Below are 17,943 nucleotides of genomic sequence, written 5' to 3'. Positions count from 1 at the left end.
GCAAAAGTTTGCGACAGGCCCATTATAAATAATTATAAATGAGTACCTCAGTTGTGTCAAAGTATCCAATGCACAATGGTATTTTTCAAATATTTTATATCTTTCATGAAATAATACAATTTTATCTTTCATTGAAATTTTGCAACTCAGCTCTTGAGTAGTCTTGCAGGTTTTCCATCATTGGACTAGTTAGCTCCATGAAGTTAATACAATTTCTATGTAGCAGGTGCAACAGCAAGCTCAACAACAGGTCAATGAGCATCGACAACAGCAGCAGAAGCAACAGCAGCAACAGCAGCGAAAGGCACAGATGCCCACTGTCGTGACAAATGCCAACATTCCATTCCCAAGGATAGTGAATCAAAATGCACCCAGGTAAGGATACATTTAACGCTCCTGTAGTTGTAGATTCTAGTTTTGTCAAGGTCCTTTGTGTTGCCTTGGAAAGTCTGTCAATGCACTTAAATTTTCAAATCAGAAATTTTTATTTTTTTTTTTCAAATTTTCAATCAGTATCATTGAAAATCGGAAAGTATTATCCAAAATTTTCTCGAACCTTGCATGATTCGAAATGAGAGAATTCGCCAGGTGATGAAGGTTGAGAATGATATCGTGCACGACGTCATGTCCAGGCAGTGGAGCTGGTATGGACATGTGCAAAGAATGTTGGAGGAGAGGTTGCCCAAACAAGTTTTGGATTGGGTACCACCTGGGAAGAGGCGACGGGGACGGCCCGTAATGGGGTAGCGGCAGGGCATTGACGAAGAGATGTTGCGGTGTCAGTTGCCCGATAACCTCTGGGAAGACAGGCATATGTGGCATTTGGGTGTCGCAAAACGCCGGAGTGCGTTGTAGAATGACTTTATATGTATATATAAAGAAAATAATGGGGGGGGGGAAAAATGCCAGAATGCAAAAAAATGAAAAAGAAAAAAAATGCAGAAAAAATGCTTCTTGATGCAGAAATTGCGAAAATTTGTAACTGGAAGCTTGAAGTAATTCTACATATATATATATAAATTCTCTGTTCCAGAATGGCCAGGCCTCCGAGTGCTAGTCCAATCATTGGGGTAAGGAACAGCACCCCACCAGTATCAGCAAATGTGCAGGCAGTAAGGATGACCATTCAGGCAAACAGACAGAGAATGAATGCTGCAGTACCTAGCATTCACAATGGAGAAAGACCATTGCCCGTTGCAGGCCCTAGGTTCCCTATGACTCCCACGTCACCACCAGGTGGTAGTCCAATCGTGGGGGTAAGAAACAGTACCATATCAGTATCAGCGAATGTGCAGGCAGTAAGGATGACCATTCAGGCAAATAGACAGAGAATGAATGCCGTAGCACCTAGCATACATAATGGAGAAAGACCATTGCTCGTTGCAGGCCCTAGGTCTCCAATGACTCCCACATCTCAGTCCCCTCGTTTACCTGTTTCTATCAGTCGTAATGTTACCCTCACCAGCATCCAAGCTCCAGCTTCCAAGTCTCAGGCACAGTCACATACAGTGGCCGTGCAGGGCAGTCAATTCTTGGTACAGACACCGAGCTCATCCAAAGCAGAAGCTCCCACAGTCAGATCTCTGCAGATCTCGCAAATGCTCCAAGAATTTGAAGTCCAATCCAATGATGGGTGAGTAGATGCCTGAGTCTTATGATCTGAAATTTTATTATTTTCGTTTGTCTCTCCCCAAAAGTTTTTGTTCCTTCTTCATGTAGTCTGAGTAATTCAGGGTTTGGCTTAGGGTAACATACTATAGTTCATTTTATTTACTTATTAATTGATACTATTATTTATAATATTATATTAGGATTATTATTTACTTAGGTACTCTCATTGTGACCAATGTAAGTATTACAGTCATAGAAATCTCCTGACCATGTGATTTGTGGATAGGATGACAGTTTTTAGCATTTTTTGGGCGATTTGTTATGATCATGATTTGTTCAAGACAGCTTGTGTAGTGCATTGCTGTGAGGGGGTGATACCTAGGAGGGAAACTAAAACGAACACTATCATGACTTTATTTACCTTCTACATAGCTTTCACTTCACATGCTAGGATCTGTTCACTTTACTTCTTTTTCTTGTTTAATCTTTTGGATGTTTTTGCTGTTGGGGACAGGGATGTCAATTAAATACGTCGTCTTTTCTTTTTTGTCAACGACAGCTATATCAGGCTAGTATTATTATTGTCATTATAGTGTTCATAAAAGAAAATTTGCACACTGTGTTTTTAATTATTGGTTCATAATTGCTCAATTCAATTGCTCGAGGAGCAATGTCTAAATATCCGTGAATATTGCAATATTTTCCTTGATATCTTTGAAAATCCTTGAATCTTGTATGATCCGGTTTTTTCCTCCGAATAGTCTTAAAGAATGGTCATATTTGTTTTTGCTGTGAAGACTTTTGAGCTGTCAAGTAGCAGGAACTGTACACTATTTCTTTTGCTTATTCTCGTTTAAGCAGCGGTGAATTAAAGTATGATAAAAAGAGGTAACTGAACCTCTGAGGAATTCTTTAAGGCCTGTAAAAGCCTTAGCAAATTCCTGAAAATACTTGAAAATTTTATCAGAATTCTTTGAAAATTCCTTAAAAGTCTTGATTTTGGCTTTGAATGGCGGTTTTGGACAGTGTCGTTGTGAAGGCATGAAAGCTTTTTGTCAAGAAAAAATTGTTAAATCTCAATCTGCTGGGTGAAAAGTTTTGTGACACCAAAGGTTAAATCCTCTTATAGTTTCCACATTCCTCTGGATAACTTGCTTACATTATGATCATTTTAATTTATATTTCCATAATTGCTTTCAACACTTTAAGATTATTCTGTGGAGCTTGCAATTTATCGAATTTTAATCTTCATCACAATCGGTTTTTTTCAATTGTAATCTATTTGTTCAACAAATCAGTTGAAACTACCAGGTAACCCTGTTCTCAGTTAAAATTAGTTTGATGAAATAGCATCGTTGAAGTTTCATTGAAAGACCAACCGTTCAACCGTTTTGACCCATCCTAATTGTAAATGAGATTTTTAATAAAATAATCAAAATGAGATACAAACTAAATAATAAAAATGTGCCGGTGTTTTTATTCTTTTTTCTTTTCTCTTCCAGAAGGGCCAGACCTCCAAGTGCCAGTCCGATTGTTGGAGTAAGGAACAGCACCCCATCTGTGGCAACGAATGTACAGGCGGTGAGGATGAGCACACCACGAATGGTTCAGGCAAATAAACAGCAACGAAGTGCCGCAGTAGCTAACGTTCATAGTGGAGGGCGACTATCGTCTACCCCTAGCACCAGGTCCCCAATGACTCCTACGTCGCAGTCTCCTCGTTTACCCGCTTCTCTCGGTCGACATATTACCCTCACTAGCATCCAAGCTCCAGCTTCCAAGTCTCAGACACAGTCACATGCCGTGGCCGTGCAGGGCAGTCAATTCTTGGCACAGACACCGAGCTCATCCAAAGCAGAAGCTCCCACAGTCAGATCTCTTATTCAAGCCCAGCAATTTTTCCAAGAATATGAAGTTCAATCCAATGATGGGTCAGTAGAGATAGAATCTCATAATTAAATTTTTTTAGTGAAAGAGTCATTAAAAATCTCTCAAAGAAGAAGTTGGTTGGAGTGATTTTTTGCAGACAGATTTAGAGCAAGTCCGCAGAGAGCAAAAAATAAGAAAGTAAACTGAAAAGACGAAAACTAAAGAGGATTTTAGAATACATTATGTTGGGGGGGGGGGGGGGGGGGGTTTATTATTGAGAGAAAATTATGTCAGAAAGATTCATTTGAATAAAAGGGGACCTTCACAAAAATATTTCACTCGAGGAAACAAGACTGCTAACATCTGTAATCTGATATTTTGAGGACTTTGGGCTGTGCATCAGAGTCACAAGTTCTCAAAACTAATTCTATTCCATCCTGAGATCTCCTCCCTCTCTCCATCTAAATGGCTGCGATTCATGTTTCATTCAATATTATGAATTGAAATTTTTCTAAATGGCCCGAAATTTTTCTCTAGGTGGGGCAGAGTGAGTGGGAACAGCAGCTTTATAAAGAGTAATAATAATAGAAATAACACCATGAATCTGATTATTCAAATGTTGAAGCAAATCTTAGGTGGAACTAATAAATTTGCGCTCCACAGCGTTGTTTTGGTTTACTGTTTTCAACTCATTAAGAATTTTTATAATCAAATTATCTTCTTCTATTTTTTCAGGAATATTTACCTTTCCCCTGAGGACCTATTTAAAGAGATTGCAGCCTATGAAGACTCAGAATCGGACCCAGAACACTCTGGGTATGATCTTGTTTTATTACTCTCTTAGTTCTTTGTTTTTTAGTTGCTACTAATGTGATTCTTTCCTTTTTAAGCTGATGAACTCGTGATGGAATGATTAAAAAATTTTGTCTCTGGTCTGTGACATAGCAGTTGTTTTTCCTTAAGGAAAGTATAACATTCAAGGCATCCAATACCTACAATGCTAGTTCAGATAGTGCCTATTAGGCACATGCCTAAAATCCAGTACAAACTTTTTCGAAAAGTGGCTAGTGATTTTACTAGTTAAACAGTTGCACTGTATTTTTTTCTCTCTTTTTTTTTTTTTTTTCATTTTTTACTGCCAATGGCGCAAGTCTTTAGTTCATCATTCTTATGTTTTTCTCTTTTCTTAGGAATGACAGTGAATTCGAGCAAGAAGAAAGTGAATTGATGAATGATAGTGAATTCGAGCAAGAAATGAGCGACGCAATGAATGAACCACCTTCATCTCCAATTAAATCTCCAGAACCAGAACCGCAGGTTTGTTTTTCTATAAAGTTTGCTTTATACACCGGTTAAAATTATCAAACATCTTTAAATATATACATTATTTGCCTACACAACATGTGCATTGTCCTTGTTTATTGCTTTTCAAAGTTTTGTTGATCTGATAATATAATCGGTGCCATTCGGATGTGCCTATAAATAATATAAGTAGTATACATGCGACTACTGTAAGGTGGAGCGTTTTTCCACTTTTTCGAAATCGCGAAACGGGTAGGGCGGAAAAGTTGCTCCTCAGAAAATTATTGGACACATGTTTTTCCTTTCTCTGAAATTTTGACCCCCTCCCCTGCCCCCAAGCCGTCGAAGTTTCGATTTTTTCGAATTATATGTCGTTTCTAAAAAGAGCCACAATAAGTAGCCTCTCCTGACATAATGTGCTCCTAAAACAAACATATTTTGAGTGATCATGTTTTACTATTTTTGAAAACCATGCGCTGAAACCGAAATGGACTACTGGCGTAGATCGGTCGGTGTTTTGAGAAAGGATCACAATCGGAATGAGAGGATACGTGAAATTATGGGCGTCAAAAACAACATAGTGCATGACATTTTCACAAAACAGCTTGTCTGGCATGGCCATGTGCAACAGATGTCAGATAAGAGGTTGCCTAAGAAGGTTCTGGATTGGGTCCCCCCTGGCAGAAAGCGTAGAGGACGCCCTGCCAAATCGTGGATTGAGGGAGTAAGGCAGGAAATGAGGAGATGCGATCTGCTGGATGAGCTTGGGCAGGATTGCTGTCAGTGGCGGTTGAGTGTCGCAGAGCACACAGAAGTGCCATAATAGCGACTTGTAGTAGTAAAAACCATGTGCCTCACTTATTAGGTCAGTTCCCTTTTTTATTGGCACGGTGCAGTACACTCCACTTGTACCCTTGTTCCTTACTCGTACCTTATGGATGATAAATAATTAATTAATGCGGTTAAGTTCATTGGCAGAGGTATCTAACTTATTGTGGAGCAAAAAAATGAGGTGACATTTTTAATTAATACTTCATATTGGTTTGTTTTTCTATCAGGAAACTGTGAAACATGTAGCTGGATTTTATGCTTTGTGCACTTTCTGCGGGTATTTGTCTTTGAATTTTGCTAATTGTGAGAGATGCAAGCGAAAATTGCCAGGCGAGATTAAAATGGTGCCAACCGCAAACAGGAAACTCAACACAAACATTATCATAACAAGGACAGAAAACCCTGCATCCACACCATCAACAACTGCCTCTCAGCCTATTAGCCAACTTCAAGTGAGTATTCAGAATTACATCTCGGTTTTCTTTCCCTCTTTCTTCTCTTTCTCTTCTGTATTCTCTCTCGGAAGAACTGTAATTTACCCTTGATCAGAATATCAACTCTCAAATATAGAGAGGGCTCAAATGGATTTTTCATGTCATCGAGTACAGATACAGTTTTTTTGTATCCTGTCGGAGACAAAGTTCAGATGATTCGCCAAGGTGTCCGACCAAAACCATATAACACAGTGGTTTTTTTGCGTGAAGAAAATCCACCAACTTTGTGTGTTTCAAGGATTTACTTTATTCTCTCTGAACATGTGATGAATGTTTTTCCAAATGTATCACATAATTAGTGGACATCATAAAGTCAATGAACTTGTCTTTCTCCCTCACTCCTTTTCTCACCACCCCTTTTTTTGCTCAGGGCCCTAATTTGGTCGACCGACCTTACGTGGGTTACGATTGGCTCAAGCCATGAACATGTAATACAATCTAGACAGCATCTACGGCTGTTTTGATGAGACTATAGATAGGGAACCTGGGTTGAGAGTAGCACAAGAAAATTTTTGGAATTAAGGACAGCTGGATGCAAGGCATGCATGCAAGGCTAAAAGCAGCTTTTAATGCTATATGTATACCAGGTTGCAGCGTTTCAGGTGAAGATGTGTTTTTAGCCCCAATAAGCTGTCTTACCTCTCCCAGAAGAAGTCAAGCCACACAAACAGTCTAGATTGTAGGGATGGCTTTAGCTGTCTATACCTCTAGCATAAACTCTTTGATAAGTTAAGAATGAATGATTTTAAGGTTATATTTACTTGATTTGCGGTCGGCTGTAGCCAGCGAAATCCAGGCCCTGTAATTCTTACCTTTTTCCTATTCGTACAGCAGTAGGCAAAATAATGGCTAATAAATATCAATGTGCGCTAGAGATAGAGGGGTAGCTCCTAGCCCTTTTTTAACAACATTTCTTTGGGGGTGTTATCTTCTTCATCTGCACACTGCGTACATTTGTGAAAAAACCCATCTTTAATCTTGCAGCATTACAAATTTTCTGTCTTGGGTACTGTGCTGTGTATTCGATTGAAAATTTATCAGCATCCTCTCTTTAAATTGCTTATTTTTTCTTTCTGTGTGGAGCATATTTCAAGAAAATTTTAAGCATAGTCAAAGTTCTTTTACTTTCCATGGATATTGAAATTTGTGATGGGAATACCTGAAAAAGTTCCTGTCTGCAGAATTTCTCACTTTAACCTATAGTCATGGTCTTGACTCATGGGTATGGGCGAAGGCTCTGCTTTTGTTTGGTATACTTTGCCCATGAACCAAAAGTGTAGTGCCTGCAGGCAAACGACACATGTGAATACTGTTATAATAGCACAGAGAAATTACAAGCATAGAATTGAATTATTATTCTCAGGTACATCATTCATGAGTGCGTTTTAGGTCTTAGATGTATTATGATTAGATGTGTCCTAGATGTATTATATATTATGATGTATAGATGATGTAAATGATTAGGTTTTAGATGCCCTCACATCAGCTTTTGACCAGAGTTTAGGAAACCTACTTGTTTGAAACATAAATAAAATGATACTGAAAATGAGACTTTAAGCACATGGTAATAATTACAAATAAGAATCTGCGTAAATACTCAAGTAAAAACATCAGGCATCTACCCTGGTATCCATGGATTTTTGGCAGGGTATATACTCAGGTACTTGTCAAACTAACATCGCTGATTGAAAGTCATCAATTACTATATAATTATAAGCAAAGGTGTTATAACTGGAGTTGTATGCATGTGCTTTACTTCTCTGTCAGTCATCGGTCGGTTGCTCAAAACTTTTTGTTGTATATTTGCAGCAGTTACAGCAAATTCAGCAGAAATTAGCCCCAGGAAAGGCAGTTGCTGAACAAACTAAAAAACCCTTGCAGACCACTCCTCCTGTAAGAAATGTCCAACCTGCTGCACCCAAAAAGAAACGAGTGAACCGTAAAAAGAATGAAGAACCAGGTAGGGATTACCATTTATATCACATGTGTACCTATTTTGATTTTAGAAGTGTTCTTGTTTAGATTTCAAGTCAGGTTGAAGCTGGTTTTTTAGGTCCTTGGAAATGAGGCTGGTTATTGAAGTTTAGTATCTGTCTGGAGCAGGATATATTATCTAAATATCAGACATCATCTGGACAATATTCCTGTGGGACAAAGCTTGTTTTACCCTAGAAAACTCCTGTTAAATGTTCCATGCTAATCCACATGTTTCTAAAGTCAGTTTTTCGTTCATTCTCTGCTCTCTGTCAATGATGTTTGCTGATTTCATTGCTTAATTATATAAATGATCTCTACTCGAAGAAGACATATCAAAGAAGTTTGATAAGTGTCCCCAAGACTAGCGAGTTTCAGGTTGGCCAGCTTTTGTTTGCATACGCAGCCATCATAGATCAAATGATCAGATAAGTAAATTTTGGAAAGAGATAGTTTTAGATCAATTGAGCTAATGTTCATACACCTGAGGCGCTTGTGTACAAGAGTCTTTCCTCCCTCAAAAAATTGAAGAAAATTCTTAATGTGGCTCCCAGGCAAAATTTGTCATAGTTACGCATCTATTTGAAGAAATGACTTCTCCCTTTTCTTGTTTCATCTCTTTTTGCCAGCCTAAAATGCAAGAGTTACAAAAAGTTACAAAACCATACTAATACATTCAGCTTGTTTCAGATGTTCATAGTGAAAAATAAGTAAAAAATATTGCTTCCAAAAATGTATCTGATCTCATCACCGTCTCTTTGTTTTTCAGAGTGCCTGACGATTTCATCCGACGAAGAAGTTACCCAACCTCCTCCAGAGACAAATAGGCAGGTCATCATGAGAGACCCAGCTATTACAGACTCCACTCGTCTTAAAGAACCAATCATCACTGATGAACACGAAAGTGAGAAAGAAAACATTACTCAAGGTGTTAAAGGTAATATCTTTTCTCCTAAAGTTCATGTTTAAGTGTTGCCAACAGTTAAAGTAAATCTGTGATGGCAGTCGCTGAAAAACAGTCCTCCTTAAAATCTGAAAGGAGTCACGAAATTTATTTGCAATGAAGTTTGCCATTAGTATTAATCAATACAGTTCTGGATCTCCCTGCCTCCTAAGTTGGACCGTTTTCAGGGTGTCTAGCATCAGGAAAAACCGGAAAATATCAGGATTTTTCAAAATTAAAAAATACTAGACACCCTGGTTTTGGAACTTTTTTCGTTATTCCAATATGGCTAGAGTCAAAAGGTTGTCTTTTGACATAAATTGGTCACTCAGAGATTAATTATAGATACAATTGTTTATTTTTTAACAGAAATAAATTTTCTAAAAAAAAAGGTAGAAAAATGTATGTAAATCCATCGTGTTTAAATTGCAGGTGGAGGTCTGCCAGAAACAGACATCGATCAAATGTTCAGCTGTTCTCAGAATGATTTTACCCATCTTCAATGCCGTACAGTTAGGGTTGGATCATATAAAGTTGTGCCGAAAGATAGAGTACTTCTCTCACCAGCTGGTGTCCAAATCATAGTTCCTTCAGTTGAAGACAGTAAGTGCTTATCTCATATATAACTCAGTCTGCATAAGTTTTTGCTCTCCATTCACTGTTCAGTGTTGATGCGTTATTGGCCTGAACGGTCATTATTCATTTTTGTAGGGCCTACCAAGTAATCGGTAAAGTTCTGATAAGTTGGTCGCAAGTCATTTTCGGCTCAAATTCATTGCAAAAGCTATTATAAAGAGAAATTTAAATCCATCATGCCCAATAAAAAAGTCTTATACTAGTGAGATCCTCCGTTTTTTCCTTCAATTTTGATGGAATTTTGGGGAAACGTAGTCCATAGAGAACTAAACCCTGAAGTTTAGCAGCTCCCACTACTGAGCATTTGGAGTGTGGTAGTAAATTTTGAAAATTACGAATTTTGAGTATTTTAACAGCTTGGGCTCAAATATAAAATATTAACAGTTGCCAGTTAACACAGGGTAATGATCGAGTGGATTGATTCGAAACATTTTGCTGCTCATTTGTGTCAGTGGGTGTGTATGACATGTGTTCAATCATCTGAATCAATGGTGGTTTTTTGTTTTTTTATACCACATGTTTCACTTCTCTAAGAACTACTTTTCCTCAAAGTTTCTATTAAATTTGAGGTGGCAACAGGGATTCCTCTTTGTAACCAGCTCCAGCTCATAAGAACTTTTCTTAAGTTCATAAAATCATGGAGCAGTAATTTTTTTAGCGGAAAAAACCCCAAGCTGGTTTACTTATGACACGCATTCCTCTCCTCTTTCAAGCACTACTCCGTGGACTAAAATTAGTGTATCCTGCAATTTGGTGTAAGTGTTCTATAACCCTAACTGATCAACATATGACTTATCAACCTTGTCTTCCACTTCTTATATGGACTAATCTTTTACACTCAATGTACTCATTATAATTATACTGTTCCCCCAAGTGTGGTGCATAGACAGGGATTCGCGATGTAACCAGCATAGCCAGCTCGGATAAGAACCTACTTCTTAAGTTCATTACTAGTCATTGGAGCAGTAATTTTTTTAGCGGAAAAAACCCCAAGCTGGTTTACTTATGACACGCATTCCTCTCCTCTTTCAAGCACTACTCCGTGGACTAAAATTAGTGTATCCTGCAATTTTGGTGTAATATAACCCTCAACAGATCACATATATACTTATCAACTTGACTTCCCTTATATATTGTTAATCTTTTCTACAACCTTCTGACTCATTATAATTATCTGTTGTGTGTTGTATAGAATATTGCGATGTAAATCATACCGTTTGGATCAACACTTCTTTTTTCTGTTTATTCTTGTTTTTGTTTCTTGTTTTTACAGGCAATGTGAATGTTACGTTGAAAATTTATTTCCAAGATATCATCAGGATCCTTATTCATTTTGGTAAACAGTTGCCAGTGTTGTTCCTTTATATTAGTACGAGTGCAGGTGCAGAAATTAGGAAGGTATTAAAGATGGAATCCAAGGATGGCCACTATTTTGACCCAGCTAGTGAGGGTAAGTCATGCTTCCGTCTCTCCTTGCTTGAAAAGACGGTATCAACAGTTATCCATGAATCATCTTTATTGTTATTTTATTCGATTCAAAGGCAATTTTTAATGTAAATTTTTATATATTTTGTTATGGGTTAAGTAAAATACAGTAAAAGTTTGATCTTATAAACTTCGAGGGACGATGGGAAAATTTGTTAAATCAAAAACTCTTGCAGCAGATGTCGATCAAAGATCAATTTTTAAGCCCTTCAAAGGTGTAAAATATTTTTATTTTTCGGCTCCAAACGATTTCTTCCTTCCTTGACAAACGAAGAATCCTCAAGGGAACAAATCGTTCACACTTACAGCTTGGTAAATGTTGTGAACACCTGAAGTAGCACTTTTTGGGCATTTCTTATTGATTGAGATGCGAGTGATTCAGATCTGCCATCCCATCCCTGTGTTCCGTTTTATTCGGACTCTTATCTGGAAGGTTCAAATGCAGAGCAAACAGGATGATTAAGAAGGTTGGTGGTTGCCGTCGTGTCTTATTTGGCCTTTTACAAAGGTGTCAGAAGCGCAAGAGGGTGATAATAAGAAGGGTTTGATTAAAATTAGATTTTCATTAAATTATTACTCCCTCTTTCCAACAATGTTCTGTTGCCTATGATACAAAAAGTCCATGCAGTATCAATTGATCTTTAAATATGCAGAACGCACCTTTGCAACTGCCTATCGACAAGACAGTGAGCGATCAGGGTTCGTTCGTGTCTTATTTATAGCACGTTACGTACTTGTGGGACTTTCTGAGAATTCATTGGGTTAATGCTGCTTTGAACGAAAATGGCATTCCTTGGACCAAAGATACCCTTTGTCAAATTAAATATCTGTTAAATCAAAATTTGCAAAATCGAATCCAGTTTGCATTGATGAGATCTGGGTTTTTTCAGGACTGGAAAAAAATTTGTAATTGAACGTACATTGAATGGAAGCTTTACTGTTTCACAGCTCATTTTTTTCCATGAATTGTTAATTCCATACATATCAATGGGTATTCAGTTAGCACAGTAACATTTTCACTTGTAGATTTGTAGTTGTATGAATTACAGTGAGATCAGTAGGCCGATCATCGCTTTTTTTTTGTACAGATATGTTCTTTGTAAGGGAGACAAGGAATCACGGGTCTGTTGCAAATGATTTGGAGAAAATTATTCCCCAGTCCAGCATCACCTTTTTTAAAATTTAGATCATTTTTTTGACTCTATGTTGCATTTATCATATTTCTTTTTATGTGTTTTTGGAACAGATGAAACGCACAAACGGATAACTTTGCTGCCAGAGAAAATAACTGATGACAGCAGAGTGGCTCTAACCAAAATATTCTTTAACGAAGATAAAGGAGCTAATAAATTTGATGAGCTCAGTGCGAAAGAAGCAAATGATATTTTAGTGCGGGCATCTCCAAAAGAGGTCAGTCTTCATTTTTCTGTAGTTACAATTCATATTTGAAACACAAGCATTGAAATTTTTTTAATTTATACCCAGGTGCTTGTCAAATGCAAGCGTGGAAAGACTGTAAAATGACTGTACCGAGTACGATTTTAAGGAGGAAAATGTATTTTTCTGCATAGTAGAAAATGAAGAGTAGTTCTAAGTCAAAAAACACGAAATATGAAAGGAGCAGCAACTGGGATAATCAAGAGCTTAATCATCAGATCTTAGTTTATTTTCATTAAAAAGAATAAGAAAAAATATTTAGTCCAATATCACAACATTGAATAATAAGGTACTGCTAAGAATTTTTCCAGAGAAATACACATAGTATAGTTTTTTTTTTTATGTAAAATTTCGTGAGAAGACATTAAAATTCATTAAAAAATTAATAAAATTATTTTAAAGGGAAGAAATGTATTATAAGTAAATCCAACCAATCAAAAGCCGAGTTGAGTTGGCTTAGCCAGACAATGCCCAAGGTTGAGCTCAGCCTATCATCAAAGGCTGTTCCCCCTTTTGGCTTTATCATCAGAGCCTGCCAAAAATATTTCCGTCTATGCCGGGGACCACCTAGAACACGGTCTAGGAGGGAAAATAAAAATATTGAAAAACGGTGCTTTAGCTTCTGCTGAATTGTACTTGTATTTCATCAGGGGGAAAAATGAAAGGATGGGGTAGAATGTGTACGTCTCTACGTCCCAACCAAATCTGATGGATTTGGGTCAGCCTAATAGTCAGGTATCTGCTGGTGAACCTGAAAATTTGAAGTTTCCTGATTGAGTTTCTCCATTTTTAGCGTTCTCTCTTCCGAGGAGTCTCTGTCGCTCTATCTCAGCTGACTCTTCCCTGCCTTGGGTATTTGGTCTTGCGGAATCTAGAATTTATTAGAAATTTCTGGTGCCCCAGAGTAATCAATGTAATTGTTCTGGAGAAATTAAAGTGGAATGCTACTTAAGAGTGATAGAGGACAGTTTCACAAACTGCTGTCAATGCAGATATGGATACATGTAGGAGGTTAACATTTTAACCAAATTAGTTATATTTTTTAAGAGCTAAAAATTTAAAAGTTAATTTCCTTACTTTTGAGTTTGAGTGGAAGGAAAAAGTAGGCTAGCTTGTAATTCTTCATAAGAAATCCGATTTTTCCATTTCTTTGAATTTTCATGCTGCAGTTTGTTTAGTAAATTATCTTTTTTTACAAGTTAATGCTCTAAAAGACTGAAGACTTGAAACTCAAAAAAAATGAAGGTAACACTATGTTGATTGGACAATTATTTACATTTGTTGACAAGTCATTTATCCTTTAATAAATTAGTACATGAATGTGTAGAATTTTTGCTGTTGCAAAATGATGCTGTACTGATGAAAAATTTTAACAGCGTTGGGGTCAAAATAAATTAAAATTTTTATATCCATGGTGCTGCCAAAGACGGATTCTTTCTGTGTTGACCTGAACGCCTATCTATGATTCTCAATGAATAAAGTCTAGAAGAAAAGAGATGAAGCAGTGGTTTTGACAACCCCTCTCCTCTCAATGACCTAGTTATCAGGGAAGTCTTCAATGATAATGTTGAATATTTTGAGATGAAAGCTTGGTTTTTCCACTTGTTGGGGCTAGTTCAATGAGCCATTAAACAAATCCTCCCCCACAAATCGCCAAGTTTTTCTACTTTTGCACACTAAAGAGTAGACATTTCTTTATGAAACACCAAGACAGCCATTTCATTTCTAAGTTGGCTTTTTGGCACTTTCAAGAACTATACAGTAGGTACCCTTAAAATCCTGGATCTTAGAACATTTATTATAATTTCACATCATGATCTAGTACATAAGGTATTCACTCATACACAATATTTAATCGAAAAACACATTGAAGTAACTCCGAAAGCCAGGGCGCGATTACCGCACAGGTTGGCCAGGCTGAAGCCTGGGGCACCAAATTTTGAATTTTATCGAGACTATGAAGGGAGAAAAATAGAAAATCCGCGTCATCAGGAGCAGAAAAAATGTGTGGAATAGGTAAGTCTATGCAAAAAGTCTGTCTAAAGAAAAGAATCCGAGGGGGGGAGGGGGGGGGGCAAAGAAATCATTAGCCTGGGGCGCCAGATTCCTTAATCGAACCCTGCTGAAAGTATGCCCTGTGTAGGTATTGCCAGTGAAAGAACTGCATGATATGCGATAGCTACTCGGAACCTACCATGGACCTACGTTCAGAATTATTCCGAAAGATTCCACCATCAAATATTTTTTATGAGAACTAGACAATGTTCACACCGCAGTATAATGTAACTTTAAAGAATTTTTAGTCAATATCCAAAAGTGCTCTGGAAAGGACTGTAGATTAACCCTCATGAAATGATTGCTCTCTTGCAAAACCCTTGAACCGTCAAATAGTGAGAAAAAAACCAAAGAAATGCTCTTGTCATAACGCCGGGGCCGAATTTTGTCGGCATTTTCACGCAGAGTGCAACAACCATTGATGAGTTCTAATCGCACTACCGGCCAATCAGAAGCACAGAAGCACCAAGTACGGTGGAAGGACCGACAAAAATTCGGCCCCTGATCGCGATTTTCAAGTGCGATTTTTTCAATCAGGGATCCAGTTGACCCCTGATGATGGTAGGATTATATACCCTTTCGACTAGAAGACTGTTGAACAGTTCGGCCTTGTACGGCGTGAAGCAGCGTCTGCGCCGCGTCGCAGCCCTCCTCTCATTGGCCGATTCCGGTTTGTACATTTCGACGTCACGATAAATTTTCAAAATGTCTGCCAGGCCACCACCTCGACCTTCTCTCTGTTGTAGTCTGTGAGTGAAGCTGGCTGGTTTCGGCGATGCCATGGAGGTAAACATTGTGCGATTGTTGCTCTGTAATTATTACTCCCTCCGATATTTATTATTTCTTCTGTTGCTATTTTACTTCATGCGCGTGAAGAAGCATCTCCGTGTCCGGATCTGTCCGTTCCTTTTCGCTTTCGCGTTTCTCGAGTGCTTTTTGCAACCTAACCTCACTTTTTTCCCCTCTATCAGCCACAACAATTTCGTTCTCACTCTTCGCTCTATCCTCAAGCCCCAATGTATTTTGGCTCCTCTCATACCTACCGAATCAAGGCCGAATCTTCAACTGATTTTCGAGAAGTTTGGGCCCCTTGAAGAATCCCTTTTTGCCCTCAGTTGACACATCCCCTCCCGTACCAGCGAACATCACCTAGTTAGTCCATCTCAAGTTTCGACAATGTAGCCCTTTTTTTCATTCTAAGGCTGCTTAGCCTTTGTCTGCAGGCTCGAATTTCATTAGTGCATATTTTAATACCTTACTTTTTTTTAGCTAAAAACCTCTTCCCTTTTTTCCTTTCTCTGTTCATCAAATGTATTCTATCAGGATGTTAAACGCTAGGTAGTAGCCGTTACTATCCATTCATAATATGTAAGTAGCATTCCTGAACTGATGGCAAGGAAATCAGGCTCATTGTTTTCCTTCGAGTTTTCTCAGTCTCTATGTTCTTTCATATGATGGTCATTGTTTTACAGCTCCATTCTTGCTTTGATTTGCTGGTTTGCTTTGGTTTTGAATGTCAGTCTATTTAACAGCTCAAGAGTGAGATATTGAAGGAACACAATAATTAATGTTATGTGCATACCGTGTAACTAGATATGGTCGGATCCCAGCCAACTGTGATATTATTAATTAGCAGTAGCCACCTACCTGCCTCTTCTAAACTCAAATTTTTGGGTTTCAGAGGTCAACGATAGTTTCCAGGCGGGAGAAGCAAAGACGTGAAAATCACATGATGGTAAAACCAAATGAAATTGAGAAAGTTCAATGGTGTCTTCTGCTAAGTTGGCAGTTGTTTACTTTCTGTTCCTAAGCGATTGCGCCACAGTTAATAATAGGGATAAAGGAATTTACTGTGTGTGATAATCGAACATAAACAGAAAACAACTGCCAACTTAGCTGACAACACCTCTATCCACTGTCTTTGTGCACTGTGTAACCTACTCCAAATATGTACTCTAGGATAATGAGCTCTTATGGTCCAGATGGAATTTCTAAGATATAATGTCTCATGTTGTAGATTTTGACCTTTAACAATAACTATAACCCAGTTGTGCAGTGCTCGGGCTCAGTCCTTATCAGATCATTTCTGTGCACTGTCATACCTTGTCTTCATTGCTACTTGAGGAATGTGTGAATCATCATTGAGTCACTTCTTTTTCTTATGTTACTGCTATAATTGATCCTGTTTTTTTCTGTTCTCAGGTCCAAAAAGCCCTGAAGCAAACCTCATCCAGCTCTGGCGCTGAAGACGTCATCCGACCGTAAGTAGAATTCTCCATCAGTTCCTTCATTCCTTCCCGCAGATCACTTTGTCATGATGAGTGGGGATTTATAATGAGATTCTTTGAGAGCATGACTAAAAATACTAGAGGACCTGTATAGGGAGAGTATGGACAGATCGCTTCATGGAGGGTTTAGGGCCCAAAAGTGCAGCCACCCTTCTAACCAACTTCTAACGCACAAAATTTCACTGCCAGTCTGCAGATTCCAATTCTAACCAAGATAGCCAAGAATGTACAGAAATGAGCATTCTTCCGCGAAATTGAGTAAATTTATGCAAAAACTGAGTCAAACAAGTGTTTAATAAACGACGGTCCGTAACAATAGTATTAGTAAATCGCTCTGGATACTTGAAATTCATAGGTTGGCTGCATTTCTGGGTCCTACCTTTATTCGCAGAAGCATTGGTGAAGGCCTGATGGATTTTCGGAGTTTCACATCTGTCCATACTCTCGCTATACAGGTACTCTAAAAAATACTAGATCCCAGATCTGACATCGATAACTCATCAAATCTATCAAATAAAGTTTTGCGTAGTTACTATCAATGGTCAGTGGATATTGTGGCTAGCCAACGATGTACCTCACTGCCAGACTTAATGAGAGCATAGGAAATCCTAGCAACCAAAATATTAAACTCGCGCTGAATATATTGTAGAAGTGCATAATTTACAATTAAAAATTTAGTGTGCATGTATATTTTATGTGACTAAAATGGCAAAGTAATTTTTAAAGCTGATAACATCTTCAACTTATTTCCCGTGTTTTTTGTGTCCTCCTTAGTATCATGGCATATCCAGCACCACCAGCTAACGAAGGAATTATGATCAACACTCAAGACTATGCCTGCCTTGGAGAGGACCAGTTCTTAAATGATGTGATAATTGATTTTTATCTCAAGTAAGTGTCAAGTGAAGAGACTGTCTGGAATCTTAGCAACTTAATACTGTAGTTTCTTCATTTTAATTAACAATAAAATTATTGAACTGACCCTGCTACCCTTAAAGCTGCGGTTCTGCATGTCCTG

At 38.0% G+C, this 17,943-nt stretch overlaps 1 protein-coding gene across 3 annotated transcripts in view; it reads left to right on the top strand.

The window, feature by feature from the left end:
• LOC109038092 (uncharacterized) overlaps nucleotides 1–17,943 on the top strand; it is a 34,547-nt gene that overhangs the window by 4,277 nt on the left and 12,327 nt on the right. The window contains exons 3-15 of one of the 3 annotated variants that reach the window (XM_019053033.2): nucleotides 227–375; nucleotides 1,034–1,633; nucleotides 3,114–3,542; nucleotides 4,216–4,296; nucleotides 4,671–4,797; nucleotides 5,841–6,065; nucleotides 7,917–8,067; nucleotides 8,851–9,018; nucleotides 9,457–9,627; nucleotides 10,934–11,110; nucleotides 12,392–12,555; nucleotides 16,840–16,898; nucleotides 17,700–17,816. In XM_019053033.2, the coding sequence (XP_018908578.2) occupies nucleotides 227–375; nucleotides 1,034–1,633; nucleotides 3,114–3,542; nucleotides 4,216–4,296; nucleotides 4,671–4,797; nucleotides 5,841–6,065; nucleotides 7,917–8,067; nucleotides 8,851–9,018; nucleotides 9,457–9,627; nucleotides 10,934–11,110; nucleotides 12,392–12,555; nucleotides 16,840–16,898; nucleotides 17,700–17,816 (2,618 nt within the window). Of the gene's footprint in view, nucleotides 1–223; nucleotides 376–1,033; nucleotides 1,634–3,113; nucleotides 3,543–4,215; nucleotides 4,297–4,670; nucleotides 4,798–5,840; nucleotides 6,066–7,916; nucleotides 8,068–8,850; nucleotides 9,019–9,456; nucleotides 9,628–10,933; nucleotides 11,111–12,391; nucleotides 12,556–16,839; nucleotides 16,899–17,699; nucleotides 17,817–17,943 lie in introns of all 3 variants that reach the window. The other 2 variants (XM_019053034.2, XM_019053032.2) reach the window with 2 other exon arrangements.

The sequence above is a fragment of the Bemisia tabaci genome, chromosome 4 (assembly GCF_918797505.1).
Source record: "Bemisia tabaci chromosome 4, PGI_BMITA_v3".
Taxonomy (NCBI): domain Eukaryota; kingdom Metazoa; phylum Arthropoda; class Insecta; order Hemiptera; family Aleyrodidae; genus Bemisia; species Bemisia tabaci.
Note: the sequence above shows the minus strand (reverse complement) of the source record. Positions and strands in the feature narration are given on the sequence as shown.